We start from the raw sequence: 20,471 nt of genomic DNA on the forward strand, positions 1-20,471 counted from the left end.
CGTCTCTCACATATCCAGGAGAAACGCTTTCCTTGAATTATCCAGGGATTATGGGTTAAAAACAAAACTCTGATCAGAACAGAACAAAAAAACTGTGAACTTCAAACACTGGTTTCTGAAGCTGTCTTGTTAAACTTAACCAGTTTGTTTTTAAGCCATGATCCCCGGTCTAGGTTAGGGGAGAAGTTGGATGACATACAGGGAAAGTGAAACTAAATTCTGGCCAAGTCCTTTCCCTGGCCATGCAGGAGGGAGGAGAAAGGGGAAGCATTTGATTCTTCCTGCAATGCTAAGGTATGATTTAGTGTTGTGTTAGAACTGGGGCACAGTGCTTAAAGGTTTCATTCTTTTTAGTTTGTAAATGGCATTCCAGCTATTTATTCTCTTCATTTAGAAGTTGCCGTAAGTTTTGTATTCTCAGAAAACTGACAGGGTTCCTAATGAAAGTAAATCCTAGAAAGTCATTGAAATTGCTGTTCCGCTTCATAACCTTAACAGTAATAAGTTTAAAATGTATGCTTTCATGGATCAAGCAAAAAGAAAAAAATCTATACTGAACTCATGGTAGCATAATAGATTTACTGGTGATTAATTGTAATGTGATTTTATTTGCCATTTTCATGAGAGGTTTTCCCACTTCTGTTATGGATGTGTATGGAAGTTGTGTTGGTTTGAAAAATTGATATTTCCACCCCTTTGCCTTTGTTCTGAAAGTGCTGTTCAATGTCTAGATAAGAAAGATTCAAAAGTGAACCTTTTCCACTGTTCACATTCCATTTTAGGAAGTCTTTTCACTTCTGTTTGTTTATAAAAATAAATAATATGATAATATGAAACATAACTTTTTTTAGCAACACTTTAAAATACACTTTAGCTAGCCAGTGTTTTGGAAAAGAGTTTCTCTGTGTATATATTTAGAGCTTATGAACCAGTTTTTCACCAGCAGGTACTCAGTTGTTCATAAAAAAAAAATCCATAATAATTCTTAGTTACATCCACCATGAAGCCCTGCTGAAATCCACATCTAATCTGTAGACACAGTGAAATGGTACTAATTGTAGTGTAGTGTCCTAGGAACCTTTGTTCTGCTAGAAGTTCATTTAAATGAATTAAGCAAAAAAGATAATTAAATGTGCCTAAGTATGTTCGTAAAAGTCAGTTTTTATATTTCAGAAATATAATTATGTTGTCAGGTTTTGCTTTGGGTTGGTTTTTTTTTACATACTTCAGTATTGTTCTATTTTCCCTAAGCCTATGGTAACTAAGAATATGTTTCCTGTTCACAGAGCAAGCTTTACATGGAAGGATTTAGAAGCCTAAAAGAAGGAGAACCAGTGGAATTTACTTTTAAGAAATCTTCCAAAGGACTTGAATCAATACGGGTAACAGGTCCAGGTGGGATTCCCTGTTTAGGAAGTGAGAGACGACCCAAAGGAAAAACAGTACAGAAAAGAAAACCAAAGGGAGATAGGTAAATATTTCCCCCCCTATTTTTACATCTTTTGGAAAACTTTTATTCGCGTGCTTCTCTGCAGACTCAGATGCAGTCATGCAATGATAAGGATGTGAATGGTTTAACTTGTGATTCTGGAAATGGCATATTCTGATTCCTTCCATGAGGAAGAGCTGTAGCTTGGTGGTTTGCATGCAGAAGGTTTGGAGCTCAGTCCTTGGTCTCTCTGGGTACGACTGGGTGAGGCCTGATCTGAAACTCGGGAGAGCCAGTTCCAGGGAGTGTTGATAATAATTATCAAGATGGACCAATCTGTCCCAGATGTACAGCATGTGTTTGCTCTGTGGGACTTTACATATGTGTAAGAGCACTCTTGCCATGATGATTTGTTGCATTTCACATTTGGTTCTGTTACTGGAAATGGGTTCTAGTTTACCTCACATACATGTACTGTGCTGTATATATGTCCTGCCACATGTCTTTGGCTCATAAATTAATTTTAGTGTTACATGCAGAGGTCAGCATGTTCTGCTAGCTCATATTGGTTAAAAAATTTCTTTCGTATTATGCAACAGAATAATGACAGGTCCTAAGTATTTCAGGACTTCAGGCGGGCTAAGAATAGAGATAAAAGGGGGCAAGGCAGAGAGAGAAAGAGCTCCTACCAGAGGCAGGTGTGGTGAAAGAATGCTCAACTGAGAATGGAACCTATTGAGAAGACTATACTGTGTAGATTTCTGTAATAATTATCCAGATAATGTCAGCTGTTGCGGTGTTACAGGCAGAGCGTTTGTGTGTGTTGAAATCTGAAAATGTGCTTCTGGCGCTATTATTAAGATCAAGGAGCAGCCAAAACAGAAAATATAGAGATCTAGGTTGGTTTATGGTTGGTTTCACTAAACTTTAATATAGTGTGTTTTATCCATTTTAAGTTAAAATTACGATAATATATATATATTATTTTTTTATTTATACCCCACCCATCTGGCTGGGTTGCCCCAGCCACTCTGGATGGCTTCCAACACAAATAAAAAAAATATAAAAAATCATTTATAGTAACAATCTGATATCCAATATAAAAAGTCACAAGAACTTTAAATTAAACAATTTATATCAAATAAACAATATTCAATAACCTGTTAGAATCTAATAGTAAACAGTAAAATTAAACATCAGCAAATAACAATTAAACAGTTTACAATTACAATAAAGAATTACTAATCCATAATCAATAAGAATAATAGAAAATCACAATGCATAAAATACCACAAAACATACAAAACCAAGTTGCCCTATGAAATTATGTGGAAGACAATGAAAGGACCCATCACTAGCACAAGAAAACCTGGCCTCGCCTGACAGGGGCTTTGACAGGTCCAGAGATGCACTTAGTCTTTCTAGAGAGATCTTGTTTCCCATCATAAGAAGCTATAGGTACAGGTAAAGGGAACCCTGACCATTAGGTCCAGTCGTGACCGACTCTGGGGTTGCGTGCTCATCTCGTTCTATAGGCCGAGGGAGCTGGCGTTTGTCCACAGACAGCTTCCGGGTCATGTGGCTAGCATGACTAAGCCGCTTCTGGTGAACCAGAGCAGCACACGGAAACGGCGTTTACCTTCCCGCCAAAGCGGTCCCTATTTATCTACTTGCACATGATGTGCTTTCGAACTGCTAGGTTGGCAGGAGCAGGGACTGAGCAATGGGAGCTCACCCCGTCACGGGGATTCGAACTGCTGAACTTCTGATCGGCAAGTCCTAGGCTCTATGGTTTAACCCACAGCGCCACACGCGTCCCAAGAAGCTATAGCTCTGCCCTATAATACATAACTAAACCTGTTTTCCAGAACAGAGTGTCTACACTGTGGGCTTCCCATTGTTTGTAGACTACAGCTGACTATGAATCCCTGACAACTAGCCAACAAAATCTGGAAGACCACATGTTCCCTATTTCTGGTTTAAACAGAGTCATACTATTGCAAAGGATAATTTTATGTATGTTTGCTCATAAATGTAGGCAGTTCCTCCTTTCCTATGTGCATGTTGATGCAGACACAACCCACAGTGCCCATTTAAGTAAAGGTAAAGGTACCCCTGCCCGTACGGGCCAGTCTTGACAGACTCTGGGGTTGGTGCGCCCATCTCACTCTATATACCCATTTACTCCCAGTCTTTTGTCTGTGTCTGTCTTCATCCATTCATCCACCTAGTTATCTTCTTCCACCCCAAATAGTCCATTAGTCCTAACTGGCTTAGCGGTGGGCCAGATTTAGGACCCTGGTGGGCCAGATCTGGCCTGCGGACCGTAGTTTAAGGACCCCTGAGTTAAGCAAATTCTTCTCTTTGATTCACATTTATTTATACTATTTAGTATTTGTTCTCATAGCGTGGAGCCTTTGTCAAGAAGTGCATTCAGAGAAGGGTATGAAAAGTGATTAAAATGACATCCAGTTTTTCAAAGAATAGTCTTCGGTGGCTTTAGAGGTGGGTAGAATTGCTTTCCACCCTTTAGGTTTCGGACAGTTTAAATGCTGATCAATGTAATGGAGTTCAGACAGGTTGGCAAACAATAGCAAACCACAGACTGCTCTCGTTTCATTGCCTGCCATTAAGGCTGCAGTACCCTTTACATCAAAGTTAACTGGGCTACTTTGATTTCGTCTGTCATATTGATATGCCTGATACATGCGCTTTAAATGGCTTGCATGTTGAAAGAAAAAAAAATCCTATTTAGAATTATCACAAATTTATAGAGCTGCATCTGCCAGCATTTATGTTGTGCCTGTGGCAAAAGTCCTGTTCAGCTAATACTCCTTGTGGAGTGAAAGCAGATATTTATTTATTTATTTATTCTATACTAACAAAACTAAACTACCATTCCCATTGGCTCTACTAAACCTTCCTGCCACCACTCAGCCATTTACATTTATTTATCACAAGATTATTAGGTACGCAAGTTGATCCGGTTAACAGTACAGTGTTTTTTTACACTTCAATGACTTCACACTGTTGCTTCACACAACTTCACACAATGTATATGCAGCTATTAATGTTTACTAAAATGGCTTGGCTTTAAAGGAGCAGTTACCTACTACAGTCGTACCTTGAATCCCGAATGTTTTGGCTCTCGAATGCCGCAAACTCTTCGGGTTTGCGAACTGTTTTTGGAAGCTGAACATCCGATTAGCTGCAGGAGCTTTCTGCAGCCAACCAGAAGCCGTGCTTTGGTTTCTGAACATTTTGGAAGTCGAACGGACTTCCAGAATGGATTCCCTTCGACTTCCAAGGTACGACTGTATATTAAAACCCTCTAGCCAAATTGCCCGTTTTTTGTCTCCATGCCACTTAAGCTTCAGCAGCTTAACTCACTGCTGTCAGGCCCCACATTGAAAGTTAAACTGGACCCTAACCACACTAGACAGAAGACTTCTCACTTCAGATGCATGACAGTGTACATTGCAATACAAAGGTCAAAACACATTACACAGTGCCCATTAAGACTTAAACTGTCCTAGATTAAAGCTGAGAGTCTCTTCTCTCCACATGTGCCGTGAATAAAAGGGAAGAAACAATTCTTGAGACAGGATGAATACCTTGTGGTCCTCTGGATGTTGTTGGACTCCCCACCAGACCCAAATAGCATGGCCTGTGATTAAGGATAATGGGAGTTACTGGGCGAGTCCTAATGTCAGAGGGAATATGATCAAATTCGGGCACCTTTTACCATATGTGGTGGTCATGTGACATATCAATTACTGTGGTTTTGGGTCACGCTATCCTGGAAGATTAGTGTAATAATCACAGGACAGACAGTCCCACGTGTCTCTCAGTTAGCACTGTTAACTCTGCTTGAGGGAAGCTTAAAAGAGCTGAAGTATAAATAACGCTATAACTCTGATCCTGGTTATAGTAAGGCTTGTTGTAGCTCGTAAATGGAAAGCTTTAGACAATGTCTGCATAGAAGCTTGGTTGCAACAAAATGAACTAATAGGAAAAAAATAACTGAACACCCCAGATCATTGTGAGAAAATGAGGCTTTCTGGGGAACTTGTTGCAGGCTTGTTGCATATAAATTTAGAATCATCCATGTCCACAAACATTTTCTGTTTTGGCTTTAGAATTCAATGCCATGTTGATATTTAGGGGCGGGGGACTTTAAAAAGGGATGGTAGGAGTTGTAGCCCAGTAACATCTGGTGGGCCACCAGTTCCTTATACGTCAGTTAAAAGCAACAGATGGGAACTGGCTCCTTAAGAAGGCTATGAAAAGAGGTTGCTTTGCTAGAATTGGGAGGAGCTCTCAGGAATTCAACTACTTGTGTGGATTTGGTTGCCTTTGCCTCATAATTTTAGCACATGGTAGTAGTGAGGACCCAACTCTGGGAAGAATTAAATGTCTCCCTCTTCCAATCATTCCCTGTTCCAGCATTTTAGCTTGCTAGATGGAACTATTCCCCTCTCTTTTGCCCCACTGTTCTGGGGTTCCCCTGACCCTCTGAGAGCTGATATTGGGGGACAAGAGAGGTTGGAAAGCCCCATCACACAAGTGGGCTTCTGTTGATCAGGCTGGTTATGTGAACCCTGTTCTCTAACATGCTAGTCTGTTATATCTGTGAACTGAGTAAGTGTAGTGTAGTGTTGGGGACTAGCAAAATTGCTGTGGAAGGGTTAAAGTGTGAGTGGAGTTGCTTTTTGCTTTTTTATTTAGAAAAATAGAATGCTGGGTTTTGATGTGGAAAGCCTGTATTCCAGTCCCCATTCACTAGGTGGCCTGGCTAGCTTGCTTCTATTGATCAGCCTGACCTACGTCAAAAAATGCCAAAACACTACTTTGAGCTCCATAGTAGACAGGCAAGATGCAGAATTAACTCTTCATAATTTGGAAACCAGAAAGGATTGCTGGGTTAGCTTGAGCCAAGCAGGATTGATTTCCAGTCTTACATTTTTAAACATAAGCATTATAATGATTTATTAAGCCTCTTTTGAAGGAGTGCTTAATTTGTGCAAGTAAAGTATGGTGAAGTGTTTTGAAGAGGGAGACACTTTGTTTTTCTGCAAGCAATCCAAAGAGAAGCTGCATAATTGTTAAAATGCAGTTAAAATGAAACTGGTTGCATTGTCACTGATAAGCAGACTGACCCAATGCTCCAACATTTTAAAGGAATCCATTGTTTAGAAATAAATAGCTCTAAAGATACATCATTGACAACTGAAAACCTCAGTAAACAGGCTAGAAGAAAATAAAACATGTAAACCCATTAAGTGACCTTAATTAGATTTCAGAATTATTAAAGCACAATTGCACTTCCCCCTGTCCCACCCCTGGTATAAAGGCAGATTTTGGTAATATTTTATAATGAATATGTTAAAATACTGCTTAAAAAGTGCTAGCCATTTTAGGCATTTTAAAAACAGCAGAATTTCAGCAAGTTTCAATAAATGTTGTACTGGGCTTGTGCTTTCTAAGACTTGTTTTGTCAGATTTTGGAATTTGCTTTTTAGTGGTTTCTTTTGTAGGAGAGAAATCTTTCAGGCATGAATTGATAGTCCAGATCTTTTGCGGTCTGTCTCTTCTAACCTATGACCCTTGTTCCTACAAGGTCAACATCTGAGGGCAGGAGATTAAGATAGTTTAAAGACTGGAATGGGAACTGGAATGGAAAAATTAGCCAGCCTATTTTGGTTGCAAAACATCAAAGTCTCCAAACCATTTACTTATTTTTCAATGTAGTTTAAGAGTAACAAGTTAATTAATTATACCGTGCTTGGCAAATATATGTCTGGAATTAAGAGGACCATCATGGAAGATTTTTTGTTTTGTATTAAATATAGCAAGCATATTGTGTTACACGTACCGTAAAGAGTCTTTAGCAGTTTGCAATATAACTTGGAATCTGGTCCTGCAACTTCTTTGTCCAATTACCGTACTTCTCATTTCATTAACTGCAACACTGACACCAGTAACACAAATTTCCTGTGTAAGGATCTAACCACGATTGTGTACCCAGTGACTCCTGAGATCGTGTGCTGAAATTGCTAGTATGTTTCCTAATTAAAGTTTAATTATTAAACCAGTGCCTCTTGTGCCGTTTCTTTACAAATGCAAATGTTCTCTGTGTAGTGGCATTGTCCATTACATAAAGAAATCAACCCCAACCAATACATTGGTAACAATGTATGTGCCATTACATGAAATATTGGTCCTCCATCTGCATAAGTGTGTTTAAGGCACATGCATTATGTGCATGAGTTTGTATATGCACATGTACATAGACTCCAATATCAGTTGTAGAAGCAGTGTTTTTTTATGAACAAAATGCAGGCTGCTAGTAGTTTCCGTGCCGTTGCTGTTTTTAAAATATAAATCTCACATGGGCTTTGTTCTTTCATGGAGAAAGGAGGAGATTGTGCCTTCAATGTATAAGCAGTTTTTATGGAAAAGTGCTGTTTCTTCTGTCATTCAGAATCTGATTGATATCTTTATAGACTTCGGCGGTTTTCTGATTGTTACTCTGCCACCAAAAAAGATTTCAAATTTAAATAGCTTAAACTACTGTTGGGAAATGTATATATAAAGAGGTTTTGCCACTGTCCCTGTAATCACATGGCTTCCCCTGCCTCAAACAATGCATGCATGGGCAGCTGCAGGAGAAAACATTTCTGTATAAATAACCCATGATCGGTAGAATCCTCCTTTCTCCTGAGACAGCTATACATGGTGCAGATGTTGGGAGCTTGTGTGTCTCCCAGCCAGTGCCAGCAGCACCCAAAGCCCCCCCACACCCACACCCAGTGGCTCTTCACATGCAAAGGGTAGTTTATAAGGAGCTGTGAATAAGGAAAATATAGGTTATCATGTATAAATTCTGTTGGCCCATAAAATGTTTGAGAGTAAGTTTGTGCATAGTTTTTCACAAGAGCTTGTGTAAATTGAAGAACTTGCTTGTATTTGCAGCCCTTTTGTAGATCCATCTAAGGTGCTATATTGTGTTTTCTTTCAACAGACTAACATGGTAAACCTTTTGGAATTGTGCCCTTAACTACCAGTGACTGAATAACCTTCGGGTTTGGATGTGCACATAAAAAAGGAGAATATGTGCGACTTGTTTCCTAAATGGAGGGTGTTCTAATAACGAATTATTCTATTATAGAAGTCTTAAAAAAACAACACCAAACCCTAACTTCTTAATTCTGCCTTTGCAAATTGGTTGGCTGTTTCCTCTAGCCTGTGCATCTGGAGAAAGGGCACCAGTGGTTCTTGCTTTTGTATATGCTTAGCTATTTAAATGCACATAAATTAATTGTCTCTGACAGCAGTTGTAAACTAAGAAAACACACTGGGAGGTGGTCCCTAAAGCACTGTTTCTGAACCTGTGGCCCATGGGCTTCATATGTAAACCTGAAATAATTATTTCTTACAGTCTTTAACTGGTATGATGAATACCTCTTACAACCTTTTTGTTATGTTGGCATGTTTTGGCCCTTGCAACCGAACACTGAACCGAACATTTTGACACTTGAGAACCACTCTCTGGCAGCTAGTGATGGTTCCAATCACTGTTGCACCACAAGGTGCTTGCACAGGGACCCCCCCCCCGAATGTCCCCCACAGCTTGCCTCTGATAAAAGACCTTCAGCACCTGCGCATCAGAGACAAGCTGCAACAGTCACTAAGACCAACTCCTTGTACAAACACCCGCAGTGAACCACCACTGGATCTGCTGCTAGTGTTCGTTAACAGTGTGACCAGGAGTGATTAGATTTTTTTTGGGGGGGGGGAGTATCTAATGCTCCTTGAGTAATTGGATGCTTTGTAGAATAATTTTTTTAGACCTTGCAAAGTAATATCCTACAATCAGATGATTGGTGTTCTTAACATTCCTGTAACAAAACTGTGAATAACTCTTAAATATTTAGAAGTACTCTAAATGTTTCAACAAATTGCATATTAATAGGGGTGATATGTCCCTTTTTTTGCTGGGCTGCTTCAAGTATAGGTTATAAAACAGTCAATGTTGCAATTAAAAGGTATGAAGCCGATGGCTGTTGAGGGAAGTCAGCAGTTTGGAAGGTCCAAAACTCACGTGACAATAAATGGATGGGACATTAAACCTAGTGAACCTGGACTTGTAGATTGCTATACCTAAAAGACTGGGAACCACTGTCCTAAGCAGTAATTCTAGAGTAGTTTTTAGTTGCAAGCACTGAGTTCTTACAGGACTAGAGGGAAGAGGAAAAGAACATCATGTGAACAATATGGTTTCTTTTTTATACAAAGGTGATGGTACAAAACTATTTGACTTACTATGTGATTGACAAGATGCTGTAAAAGGTTGTTCTCATCAGATGCAGGTGAGGAAAAATATTGCTGCTTACAACCATTCAAGAAAGATAAAAAGCCAGTTTGTCAGAGAACAGAGCTTGATCCTTTTCAGACAAACAATATATTCAAGGGATGAGAATTTGTGATGCCCTATGGACCTATATCCCAACATTATGGAAAAAAGCAAAGCTTGAACAATGAGTGACTCTTGGTGGTTCAATCTGACTCACCACTAGTACCCTGAGAGAGATTATTCAGATGTTTTCTTTGGATGTAATGGTAACAGCACTTACTGAAAACAAGTTAGTATATATAGGGAAACCAAGATTTGCCGAATGCTTGGTAGAATATATGAAAAAGGAAATTTTATTAAAATAAGACTGGTGTTCCCACCCACATCAATTTCAGAAACATTTTAGGTGTTTTGTTTTATCACTTACATGTCCGCTGTCCTGGGCTCCTTTGGGAGAAAGGTGGCATATAATTAAAATAGTAAATATGAGTCCTTTTTAGCAACTGCTATGTGAAACCAAAGCATTGCTTTCAACCACATATATTTTATTTGATGTATAAGGATGCTGGGATGGTTGAAAGGATCTTGAGAGAACTCGAGAGCATTTTACTTAAATTTGATTAGTTTCGTAAGTTTAGCTATCCATCTATTGCTTGCTCTTTAAAAGAACCACACTATTTTGCTGATGTTAATAATATAATTTCATGTTATTTCATTAAATCATTGTCCCATTAAAACTGTTGTGCACTATCCTCTAATAATAGCTCCTTCAAGAACCACAGCTTTGTGTGTGCGTTTGGTACATATATAGGTGTCTTGTGGTTGCAAAAGAGAAACTCTGGCTGGTTGTAGCATGCATAGATGGCTGGTTGGCACTAGCATCTCTCTGTCCTACTACAAATTGTCATTGGTATCCAGAAACTTATTGTTCTTATTTTTGAACTTTTAAAAACAGCTTCGAACCAGCATGTTTATGGAAACTAGTTTGAAAAGCATGACACAGGTAACCAATAAATAAACAAACCCCAAACCAAGCAGGTGGATAGAACTTATCCCTTCCTGACATTATTCCTATGCCTACATCAAGATTTGTTAAAATCAGAAGTTATTTTACATTACAGAAACAAATACTATTTTAAAGTATATATTACCTAAGTGTATAGAAAGCTGTCGGTGGTGCATTTTGACTTGCAAAAGCCAGAAAGCCTTACTTTGGGTGAGCACCCCACATTTGGGGAACCATCACAGAAAAGGCCTGTTCTCATGTTGTCACCCTCGGGACCTCTCACAGAGAAAGCTCACGAAGAAGGACCTCAGATGATGGTTGTGCAGGCTCCAGGTTGGTTCATAAGGGGAGAGGCGGTCTTTGAGGATTATAGAACTTGGCATGTGTAATTGCTTTGCAGCCAGTTGTATCATCTTCAGTGTTATTGCCACCCTTGTATTGTCAAATTGGCAGAATAGAATTAAAATACACTATTCTTGGACAACCCATTGGTCACTTTCCAGATAGTACATAAATGTTTCTGGAAGAAGGGAGATAATGGAGAAAGCAGTCAAATGGTTTTTAAATTTACTCTTGTGTCTGTCTTTAAATATGAAAGATGGAATTCTTCTTGGGTCCCTGAAATTTTGTACTCTGTTTCCTGATGAGATCTCACCAAGCCTTCTGTTGGTTGTGTTGCCTATAGGATAGCTGCACTCCTCTGTTCACCATTGTTTCAGGATTCCTTGCCCTGCCATTTATAGATGCTGGCTATTCATTATGTGTTCAGGAAACCTGTGGCAAGCAGCATTTCCACCCTGCCCCCCACCTTTCCGTGCTGCTTATTCTCTCCAATTTATTGGCATTGGCCTCTCTGTCTCGCCAACATTCAAGATCGACTTGTCATTCTGCAAACTGCATTTTCCGTTCAAGAGAGTCTCCTGCAGAGGATCCCAGCTGCTTCCACTTAAAACACCCAGAAACTAATCCTCCAGAATCAGCTTGAGCAGGCCAGCATCTGTCTTTCACATTTTGGTCCCCTCGAGGTGCCTCAGATAATGCTCTGCACCACAGTCAGGGCTGCTGTTCTTACCTTTTGGCCAGCCTTTTGATTCCAAGTCTGTTCCCAAACCCTTTTCTCTCTTTCTTCCAAGTTTTACTACAGTCAAAGTAATAAAGCCATTTTCTCTTAGGAATATTCTGGTTTATAGACAGGTTTTAAAACCCACTCGCTTAAAGTCAGCCTGCCTTCATTATGTGGTTACCACAAGATCAGTTCATTTATGAACACCCACTAGTTTGTGGGTAGAATTTTTTTTTTTTTTTTTGGAGAAAAACATTCATGAGAAAAGGGATTGCCCAACCTTTTAGCAAGGGCAGCAATTGTACAACCTGTTTAGATAGCAGAGACTTGCATGCTGCGTCTGTGTGTGTGCTTGTGTGTGTGTGTGTGTGTGTGTGTGTGTGAGAGAGAGAGAGAGAGAGAGAGAGAGAGAGAGAGAGAGAGATGCCCATCAGTTTGTTGCATGTTTAGCTGTTTGGGGGATATGGTACCTAGAGTGGTGTAGAACCTTTCTGGTGCTGACTGGTTATGCCAGAATCCTTACTATTAAGTTTTTATTTCATTTAGCTAATCTATTTTCACAAGATTATACACACACACACACACACACACACACACACACACTGTTGCCTACTCTTATATTTAGATCAAGGCCAGACACTCCCAAATTCAATATATTCTTACTAGTTTGATTATCGAAGTGACATCCGTTTAGCTCAGTTGGTTAGAGTATGGTGCTGATAATGCCAAGGTTGCAGGTTCAGTCCCTGTAAGGGACAGCTGCATATTCCTGCATTGCAGGAGGTTGGACTAGGTGAGATCTTTAGGGTCCCTTCAAATTCTGTGATAAGGAAGAACAAGCCAGTTAACACACTTAAATTTCAAGAATTTCATTCCTCTGATTCTCCTGCAAGGCTGGGAGGAGTACTGTTTCAGAGTTTAGTTTCACTTTTGTGTTCCCAGGGATCCTGGTTTATATAGCAAACTCTCTTAAGTTTCTTAACAAGGAGATAACATGTGTTATTATGAAACTAGCTTATTAAATTAACCCACTGTGTTGAGGTTTTTTTAAAACCAGGACCCCTTGGTTGAATGTAATGCTGATTCAAAGTTCGGTAACGCTAAACTCTGGCAGAGTTCTCTAACCAGCCCTGTGCAAAGAGGGAGGGCACCATGGAGCCAATGGCTACAGTCCAGTATTTCTTATACCAAATCACCTCTGATCTGGGAGCTGTAAGAAGAGGGGTGCTTGCAGCGATTATAGCTAAGACACAACTGACCTACCTATCCTACAAACCAGTTGTGCAGCCTTAATTTTTTGTTGCAACTCGTTCCAAGCCCATTTTAATCTCTCAGACATAAAAAAGTAGCAAAAGTTTAAAAGAAACAAGTTTCATTGATTCTTGAAATTGGAAACAAAGGAATAATTTTCAGAATTTCTAAAGCTTGTCTTCTCCTTATGCTATTATTCAATAAATGTTTCAGTAAAATAAAACTGATGGAGATACTGTTTCAGTTTAAAAGCAGCTACCCGGTTGTCACTTTGTTTTAAAAAAACTGTTTAGAAATTTTGCACATATTTATGGCTTAAATGCAACAGTAGCTAAATCTACCACAGTTCTGGGCACATAGGCTAGAAAGATGTGTTTATTTCTACCGTCATTGAATAAAGCAGCCTGCAGATAAGGGTTGAGCTGGGGTTACCTGCCTGCTACTTTCTCTGGCTACTAGCTCTTATTGCTGTGGCTGTTCCACCTGTGTGAATGCACTTACGCAATGGTGGCAAGGATGCATGAAAAGATCAGGAAGCGTCATTGATTTGCACGAATACTTTATTTCACTTTTGCCTGAATATACATGCATGTATGGTGTGGCAGCTGTGGCTGCCCTATCCTTACTTGTATTGGTCTAATCCCAGGATAAATTGAGGTAACTGAGAAGCAGCAGGTGCAAGACTGAGCAGGTGACCAGACAGGCAACTGCCTTATTGCAAGGCTGGAATAAGGTTTTGGCATCACAATAACATTCAGTTTCTTGCTTCAGTGGTGACATTTGATAGTCATTGATAAAAATGAGGAGAACAGTAGACCTTTTAACTACCCAAGCGTAGCCTACTTAAACTTATGTTGTTGTTTCATGTATTTAACATTATCTCCCCGAACCCATTATGTGAGGCAACCAGGAGAAGCAGAATTCTGTGTGCAAAAGGCACATGGGTGTGTATCTTAAATGCATGTTCACCTGCACTGCAGTGCTTACATGAGTCCAGTTGTGCTGCTTTGATGCATATGAAGCTGCCATTATATATAACTAGTTGCACATGCCTAGGGTTGGATCAGGTAATTGTGAATCAAATTTGCATCATTTTCATGCTGGATTAGATTATATTAATATCCAAGACCAGTAGATCTGTTGTGGGATGCATGCTTGCTTGCTTGCTTATTTATGGTAGTGTTGTTGTATTTTGGACTAATGTTGATGTCCTGTGGCTTTAATTTTAATATTGGAAAGTCCTTCAAACTCTTCTTGGTGACCTGTGAAGTACTGACAAGTTATTCGTGCGGCCTGCTGTCATGATGACATTTTATATAGATATATAAAATTCAGAATGTTCCTTCTGTGGATGGAAGGGCTTCTTTCATTTGCAGAAGGAACTGCGATCCTGAGAGGCAATTTTCATTCACTGCTCCTCTCCATGCCACCTCTCACACTGTTCTGCATCCCCCCCTTCCTGCTATTGCACAAGTGGTATTCTGCACGTAGGAACTCTGTATCCAAACCCAAATATATAGAAATTAAGCCAACACCCGCCCTTATTCATGTATCGTTTTTCTTGATGCAGTTGTTTCAGTACAGCTGAACTGAAAATTAGATCCTAATGGAAGAATAATGCCATACCTTAAATACTAGTAATTGTAATTTGCCAGTTCAGACAGTCCAAAATGTTGCAAACACTTTCCAGTGGTCAGTAATCATTATTAGCATTAAACTGACTAATGTGTAGTCATTCCTACAATTTTTAAACTGAATATTAGCTGAATGCTGGGTTGAATTGAAAGATACCTGCTGAAGCAGAAAATCACTTCTGTTCATGGAAGTCTAGCAGTTGTTCATCAACCCTCTCCTACGCACTAGAAGCCTTCAACTGCTCTTAAGATTTGTAGGATTCTCTGTAATTCTGGGAGGTCATGCAGGGAGTTCAATAGATAAGAGAGTGAAATTGGGAGACCTGCCTTACGAGGAATGCTTTCCGCTTGTATGAAAGCACCTTTTCATACAGTCATTGATTTAAAGCAGGCATGGTCAAACTCAGCCCTCCAGATGTTTTGGGACTACAATTCCCATTATCCCTGACCACTGGTCCTGTTAGCTGGGGATGATGGGAGTTGTAGTCCCAAAAACATCTGGAGGGCCAGATTTGGCCATGCCTGATTTAAAGTAATTGCCTTTTACATCTTATACTTTACATAAAATCCAAACTTACATTCCAAATTGTAACTTCATTTTCTGTGGCTACTTCACAGCCTTCATCTCCGTTCCATTTAAGAGCCATTTAAGAACTAATATAGGAAAATACTACGTTTTGTAGTTAGAATTTGAAGAGATATAAACACAGGTGCTTTTGTTATCTGCATTTATTATGGTTTCTTAACCATCCCTTTCAAAAACAATGCGATTTAATTTTCAAGCTTGGAAAAATTGTGTATAGTTCAAAGATTTGTACAAGGATGTATATGAAATGACCCCTTCAACCTTTTTGTTTTATGAGCGCTTGTGTAACGCAGTGGCTTAGAGGCCAGGTTACAAATCAGGAAGTTGTAGGTTTAAATCTCACCTCTGCCATGAACTGACTAGGTAGCCCTGGCTCACAGTAGCTGGACTGATGGAGGAGTAACAGTTTTCTGTCCAGGAACCTACACATTCATTCATGTCAAGTCATGGCTTGGCTTAGTGTTGTTACAGGAACATGATCACTGAATGGCCTTAGGCAAGCCACCCTCTCTCACTTTCCCATCTGCAATGTGGGGGAAAGTAATTGATTATACAAATTTGCATGGTTGTATACAAGCATTGACATGGGTGGCGCTGTGGGTTAAACCACAGAGCCTAGAACTTGCCGATCAGATGGTTGGCAGTTCAAATCCCTGTGATGGGGTGAGCTCCCATTGCTTGGTCCCTGCTCCTGTCAACCTAGCAGTTCGGAAGCACTTCAAAGTGCAAGTAGATAAATAGGTACCACTCTGGCAGGAAGGTAAATGGTGTTTCCGTGCACTGCTCTGGTTCGCCAGAAGCGGCTTAGTCATGCTGGCCACATGACCCAGAAGCTATATGCCGGCTCCCTAGGCCAATAAAGCGAGATGAGCGCCGCAACCCCAGAGTCGGCCACGACTGGACCTATTGGTCAGGGGTCCCTTTACCTTTACCTATACAAGCATTAGGGGACGCAGGTGGCGCTGTGGGTTAAAGCCACAGCGCCTAGGACTTGCCGATCGAAAGGTCGGCGGTTCGAATCCCTGTGGCGGGGTGCGCTCCCGCTGCTCGGTCCCAGCGCCTGCCAACCTAGCAGTTCGAAAGCACCTCCGGGTGCAAGTAGATAAATAGGGACCGCTTACCAGCGGGAAGGTAAACGGCGTTTCCGTGTGCGGCTCTGGCTCGCCAGAGCAGCGATGTCACGCTGGCCACGTGACCCGGAAGTGTCTCCGGACAGCGCTGGCCCCTGGCCTCTTAAGTGAGATGGGCGCACAACCCCAGAGTCTGTCAAGACTGGCCTGTACGGGCAGGGGTACCTTTACCTTTACCTTTATACAAGCATTAAAACTAAAGAATTCATGTGCAGTTCTTTGAGCCCCTGGAAGTGTTGACAAATGGGAAGTGCTGGTAAAGCTCAGTTGCTAGAGCATGAGACTCTTAATCTCAGGGTCATGGATTCAAGCCCATGTTGAGTAAAAGATTCCTGCATTGTAGGGGGTTGGACTAGATGATCCTTGTGGTCCCTTCCAGCGCTACAATTTTGTGATGTCAAGTGTTGTTGTTTTCTGAATACCAGAAAACAAGAGAGCTGCACCAATTCACATGAAAAGGGAGGGAATTCCCAAAGGTTCAAAATAAATCTGGGTTATCAGATGCGCTAAGTCACGCTTGTTGCTCTATCTCACATTAGTCCAGCACAAAAATACATAATAATAATATATATGAATTAGCATATCTATATTATCAAACAAATCTTTATAAAATGTGTTGCCCTAAAAGCTACCCCCTTTTTACTATCAAATACTAGAGTTATTCTTTTCCACCACCTGTTTCAAAGGGTTATCACATCTTTACATGTATAATGCTTATTTTTCAAATTCTCACCAGGAAAACAAACTTTTTTCACGTGTGTGTCTCTTTTCTCATAAAAGATTACAGAAGATGACAAAATACCATTGAGTGTTATTCACAAACTGTTTATCAGCAAATTAAATAGGTTCTTTATTCTGTCTTTATAAGGTCCTATCTCTCATTATTTAATACAGATAGAACTGTCTTCATTTCTTTATTGAAATGATTATAATATATTTTTCTCTGGAAACTGTTTTGGAATTTATTTGTAATAGTAAGCAGTTTAAGAATACTGCTTACTATTTTTTTAAAAAACCTTCATGTCAAAAAATTTTATAACTAGAAAACAGACATTTCATGCTGCTATTGTAATAATTTCTTCTAACAGATCATGAGTAGTTGTTTCTGCATAGTGATGGAAAAGTAATATTAAAACTGTTTAGGAGCTAAACATGCAAATTTTTATTTTTTGCCCCAACTCCTTTAATAGTAGAGAAGCCATCTTCTTTCACTTGCTTTTTCTTCCTGCAAATGTATTTCTTCCCAACTGCCATACAGATGCTTCATAAATTCAATTATTGGCTCAGGTGCTGAATCTCTCTTCTTCTTTGCATAAATGTAAAACTTTATTTACCAGCATGTTTCCATGTAGACACCATGAGTATATCACCCAGAAGAACATAAAGATGGCTATATCTTCAGCCAATGCATGTGTTCCAGTGAATGGCTATTATCAAAAAAAACACTTAGGACATGCATAATTTTGATTGAATTAATTAAAATGGACTTGCACTATTATGATATGATTTTATGTCATCCAATATTATTAAAATGCAAAGAAGGATTATAAGATGTGTGTATGGCGGAAATGTCTGAGGAAATATGTATGAAATGAAGTCCCTTATATTTACTTTAAGGGGGGGGGGATCATTGAAAGCCTCTAGTTTGCAATTTCACATCCAGAAACCTCCATGCACCTTGTGAATGAAAGGCAAAAGGCTTGTAGGCACATGCAAGATTTTATTTGAACTTGTCATGTGCAGTCGACAACCAAAACAATATAGAAATTTATGACAAACTTTAGCAGAGGTAATCTGCATGTTAACAACAAATTAAGATGCTAAGATATCCGAACATTCTTCACTCAAGTGTTTTTGCCTAGAGGTAAATCAATAAAACAGAGATGATTAGTGTTCACTTCAGTTATTTTATTTGTTGCATCAATTATATATTCCACTATTATAATGGTTAAAACAATTCAGTTTTCTGTTTAAGAATAATCCTGATTAACTGTGAGCAAGCTTCATGTCTCTTGAATTTCTATTTTTCAAAATCCCTGTGTTCTTTTTAAATACAGGTGAAGGCAGTATTTTATACAATTGTTTTTTGTGTAATGCATTATACTTTCTTAAAGGGCTTTTTTAAACAACAATAACACTTTCCTTTATAGTATTCTAAATGTCTTTATGGAAAAGGAGGAAGATAAAGAAGCCAAACTGAATGTCTTACAGAATCTGGAGCCAACATGAATTCCTCTCTTTTCTTCCCCCTTCCCCCATCTCATTGTAAGGTTCCATCATGCGTGTCTCTTCTGAGGCTTCTCAATTGTTCACATAAAACTTGTTTTGTTTACTTGGGAGTGGGGGGACCGACAAAAAGTATTTGTGCTTAAGTAGCAGCATTTGTCTGTTTTCTGCTTGTTGTAAAACTGGCTTTCAGACAATTTTCCTTGTCAGCTTTTGTAGTGTTTGAACTATTAATATTAATCCCCATTGCACTTGCTCTAAATGCAAATGCGATTTACAATTAAAACCATTATGTAAATATGCAGAACAATTTTTTTAAGGCTCTGTTATGTGTACTTTGTGTCTTTTAGATTAAGAGGCATAGGCCATAATACTAAAATTAAATTAAATCAATTAAATCGATCAATTTCTTTAAAGGAAAAACTTGCCTTCTCATTATAACAAGAGTTTTGTTTTTGTATAATGTGTTGAGGTGCAGGTCCAGGAAATTGCATGTCAGATTTCCTGATTTAAAAGATCACAGTGTGTGGGTGTTATTTTCCAGTGTTTTTTTTTATTGAGAACCCCATTAACTAAGCTGTAATCATCTTAATATTATCAAATGTCAGATTAGCAATACTTGCACAGTAGCATCTCTTTAAAAAGAAAAGAAAAACAAAGCTGTTTTGGTGCTAACTGAATTCATTCAACAGAGATTCATTCAACAGAGATTCAACAGACATAAATACTAGTTACAGATAGGTAGCCGTGTTGGTCTGCCATAGTCAAAACAAACAAACAAACAAAAATTCCTTCCAGTAGCACCTTAAAGACCAACTAAGTTAGTTCTTGGTATGAGCTTTCGTGTGCATGCACACTTCTTCAGATACAAATGCTATTTTTTTTTTTTTTTTGTTTAGACATAAATACTGTTATTTATGAAATTGGCTTAACTAAATTTTTACTTCTAAGCAACACTGAACACACTAATGGCTGTTGTTGTTTTTAATATTATAATCTATTTTGTCATTCCATCTTTAGTAATTATGTCTGGAACCAGGAGAGGATAATTATATAAATGTTCCTGTGTTTTGCTTTCTCAAAAACTAAATTTCCTTCAGATGACATTGTGGAGTTGGTGGCTTAACACATATCTTTATTTTTATAAGCTGTGCTGCCGGATATGCATTGGTTTCCATTAGTTACTCCTGAATAAGTGTCCATAGAATAGTAACTTTCTTTTTAGCTTTTAATTTATTCAACTTCTTAATTTCCCCCAGTTTTTTAGAACACATGACACATTTTCTGAACATCTAATTAGTACTCCTTCTACACATTTTGACAAAGCTTTTAAAACTCTTTAACAGCAGAAACTTTTTACAGATCAGTTCCCCCAGATTCCATTTTGTGATCTGCTAGCATTTAAAGAGGAGAAAAGAGTTTTTGTTGGAGAACACTATTAAGTGAGTAATTCAAAGCTGTCTGCATACTGTCACTAGTGGATAATTCTGGCAAAAATAAATAAATCTGGCAACAAATACTATTGTAAAACCACACAAATGATAAGGCTGTTTGCCATGTATATTGGATTAATGGTCCAAATCGTATTATAGATCAGCTTGAAAAAGACTATAGTGCTTGCTTTCCTTGTTGCTTAAATCAGCTGAGCAGTAATTAAAGCCAACTATTTACAAGTCCCTTTGCACTGGAAAATATAGGCCAGAGGTGATGTAAAAGACAAAATAAATGTCATCTTTATGCTGGAAACAAATGTTAGCTATGTGCAATCCACTTTCAGCTTCAAGTTCAGC

General features: G+C 39.0%; 1 protein-coding gene and 1 long non-coding RNA gene across 6 annotated transcripts in view; both read left to right on the plus strand.

Moving 5' to 3' along the window:
• LIN28B (lin-28 homolog B) overlaps positions 1-20,471 on the plus strand; it is a 101,606-nt gene that overhangs the window by 63,360 nt on the left and 17,775 nt on the right. For all 5 annotated transcript variants that reach the window (XM_083731496.1, XM_083731497.1, XM_083731500.1 and 2 more), the window contains one exon: positions 1,287-1,471. In XM_083731496.1, coding sequence (XP_083587622.1) covers positions 1,287-1,471 — 185 coding nt within the window. The remainder of the gene's footprint in view (positions 1-1,286; positions 1,472-20,471) is intronic.
• On the plus strand, positions 2,758-3,678 carry LOC310842256. Its single transcript, XR_014563047.1, has 3 exons — positions 2,758-2,887; positions 3,261-3,532; positions 3,621-3,678. It is a non-coding gene; the product is annotated as an uncharacterized lncRNA (long non-coding RNA).

The sequence above is a fragment of the Podarcis gaigeae genome (assembly GCF_964106915.1).
Source record: "Podarcis gaigeae genome assembly, chromosome: 3".
Lineage (NCBI taxonomy): Eukaryota > Metazoa > Chordata > Lepidosauria > Squamata > Lacertidae > Podarcis > Podarcis gaigeae.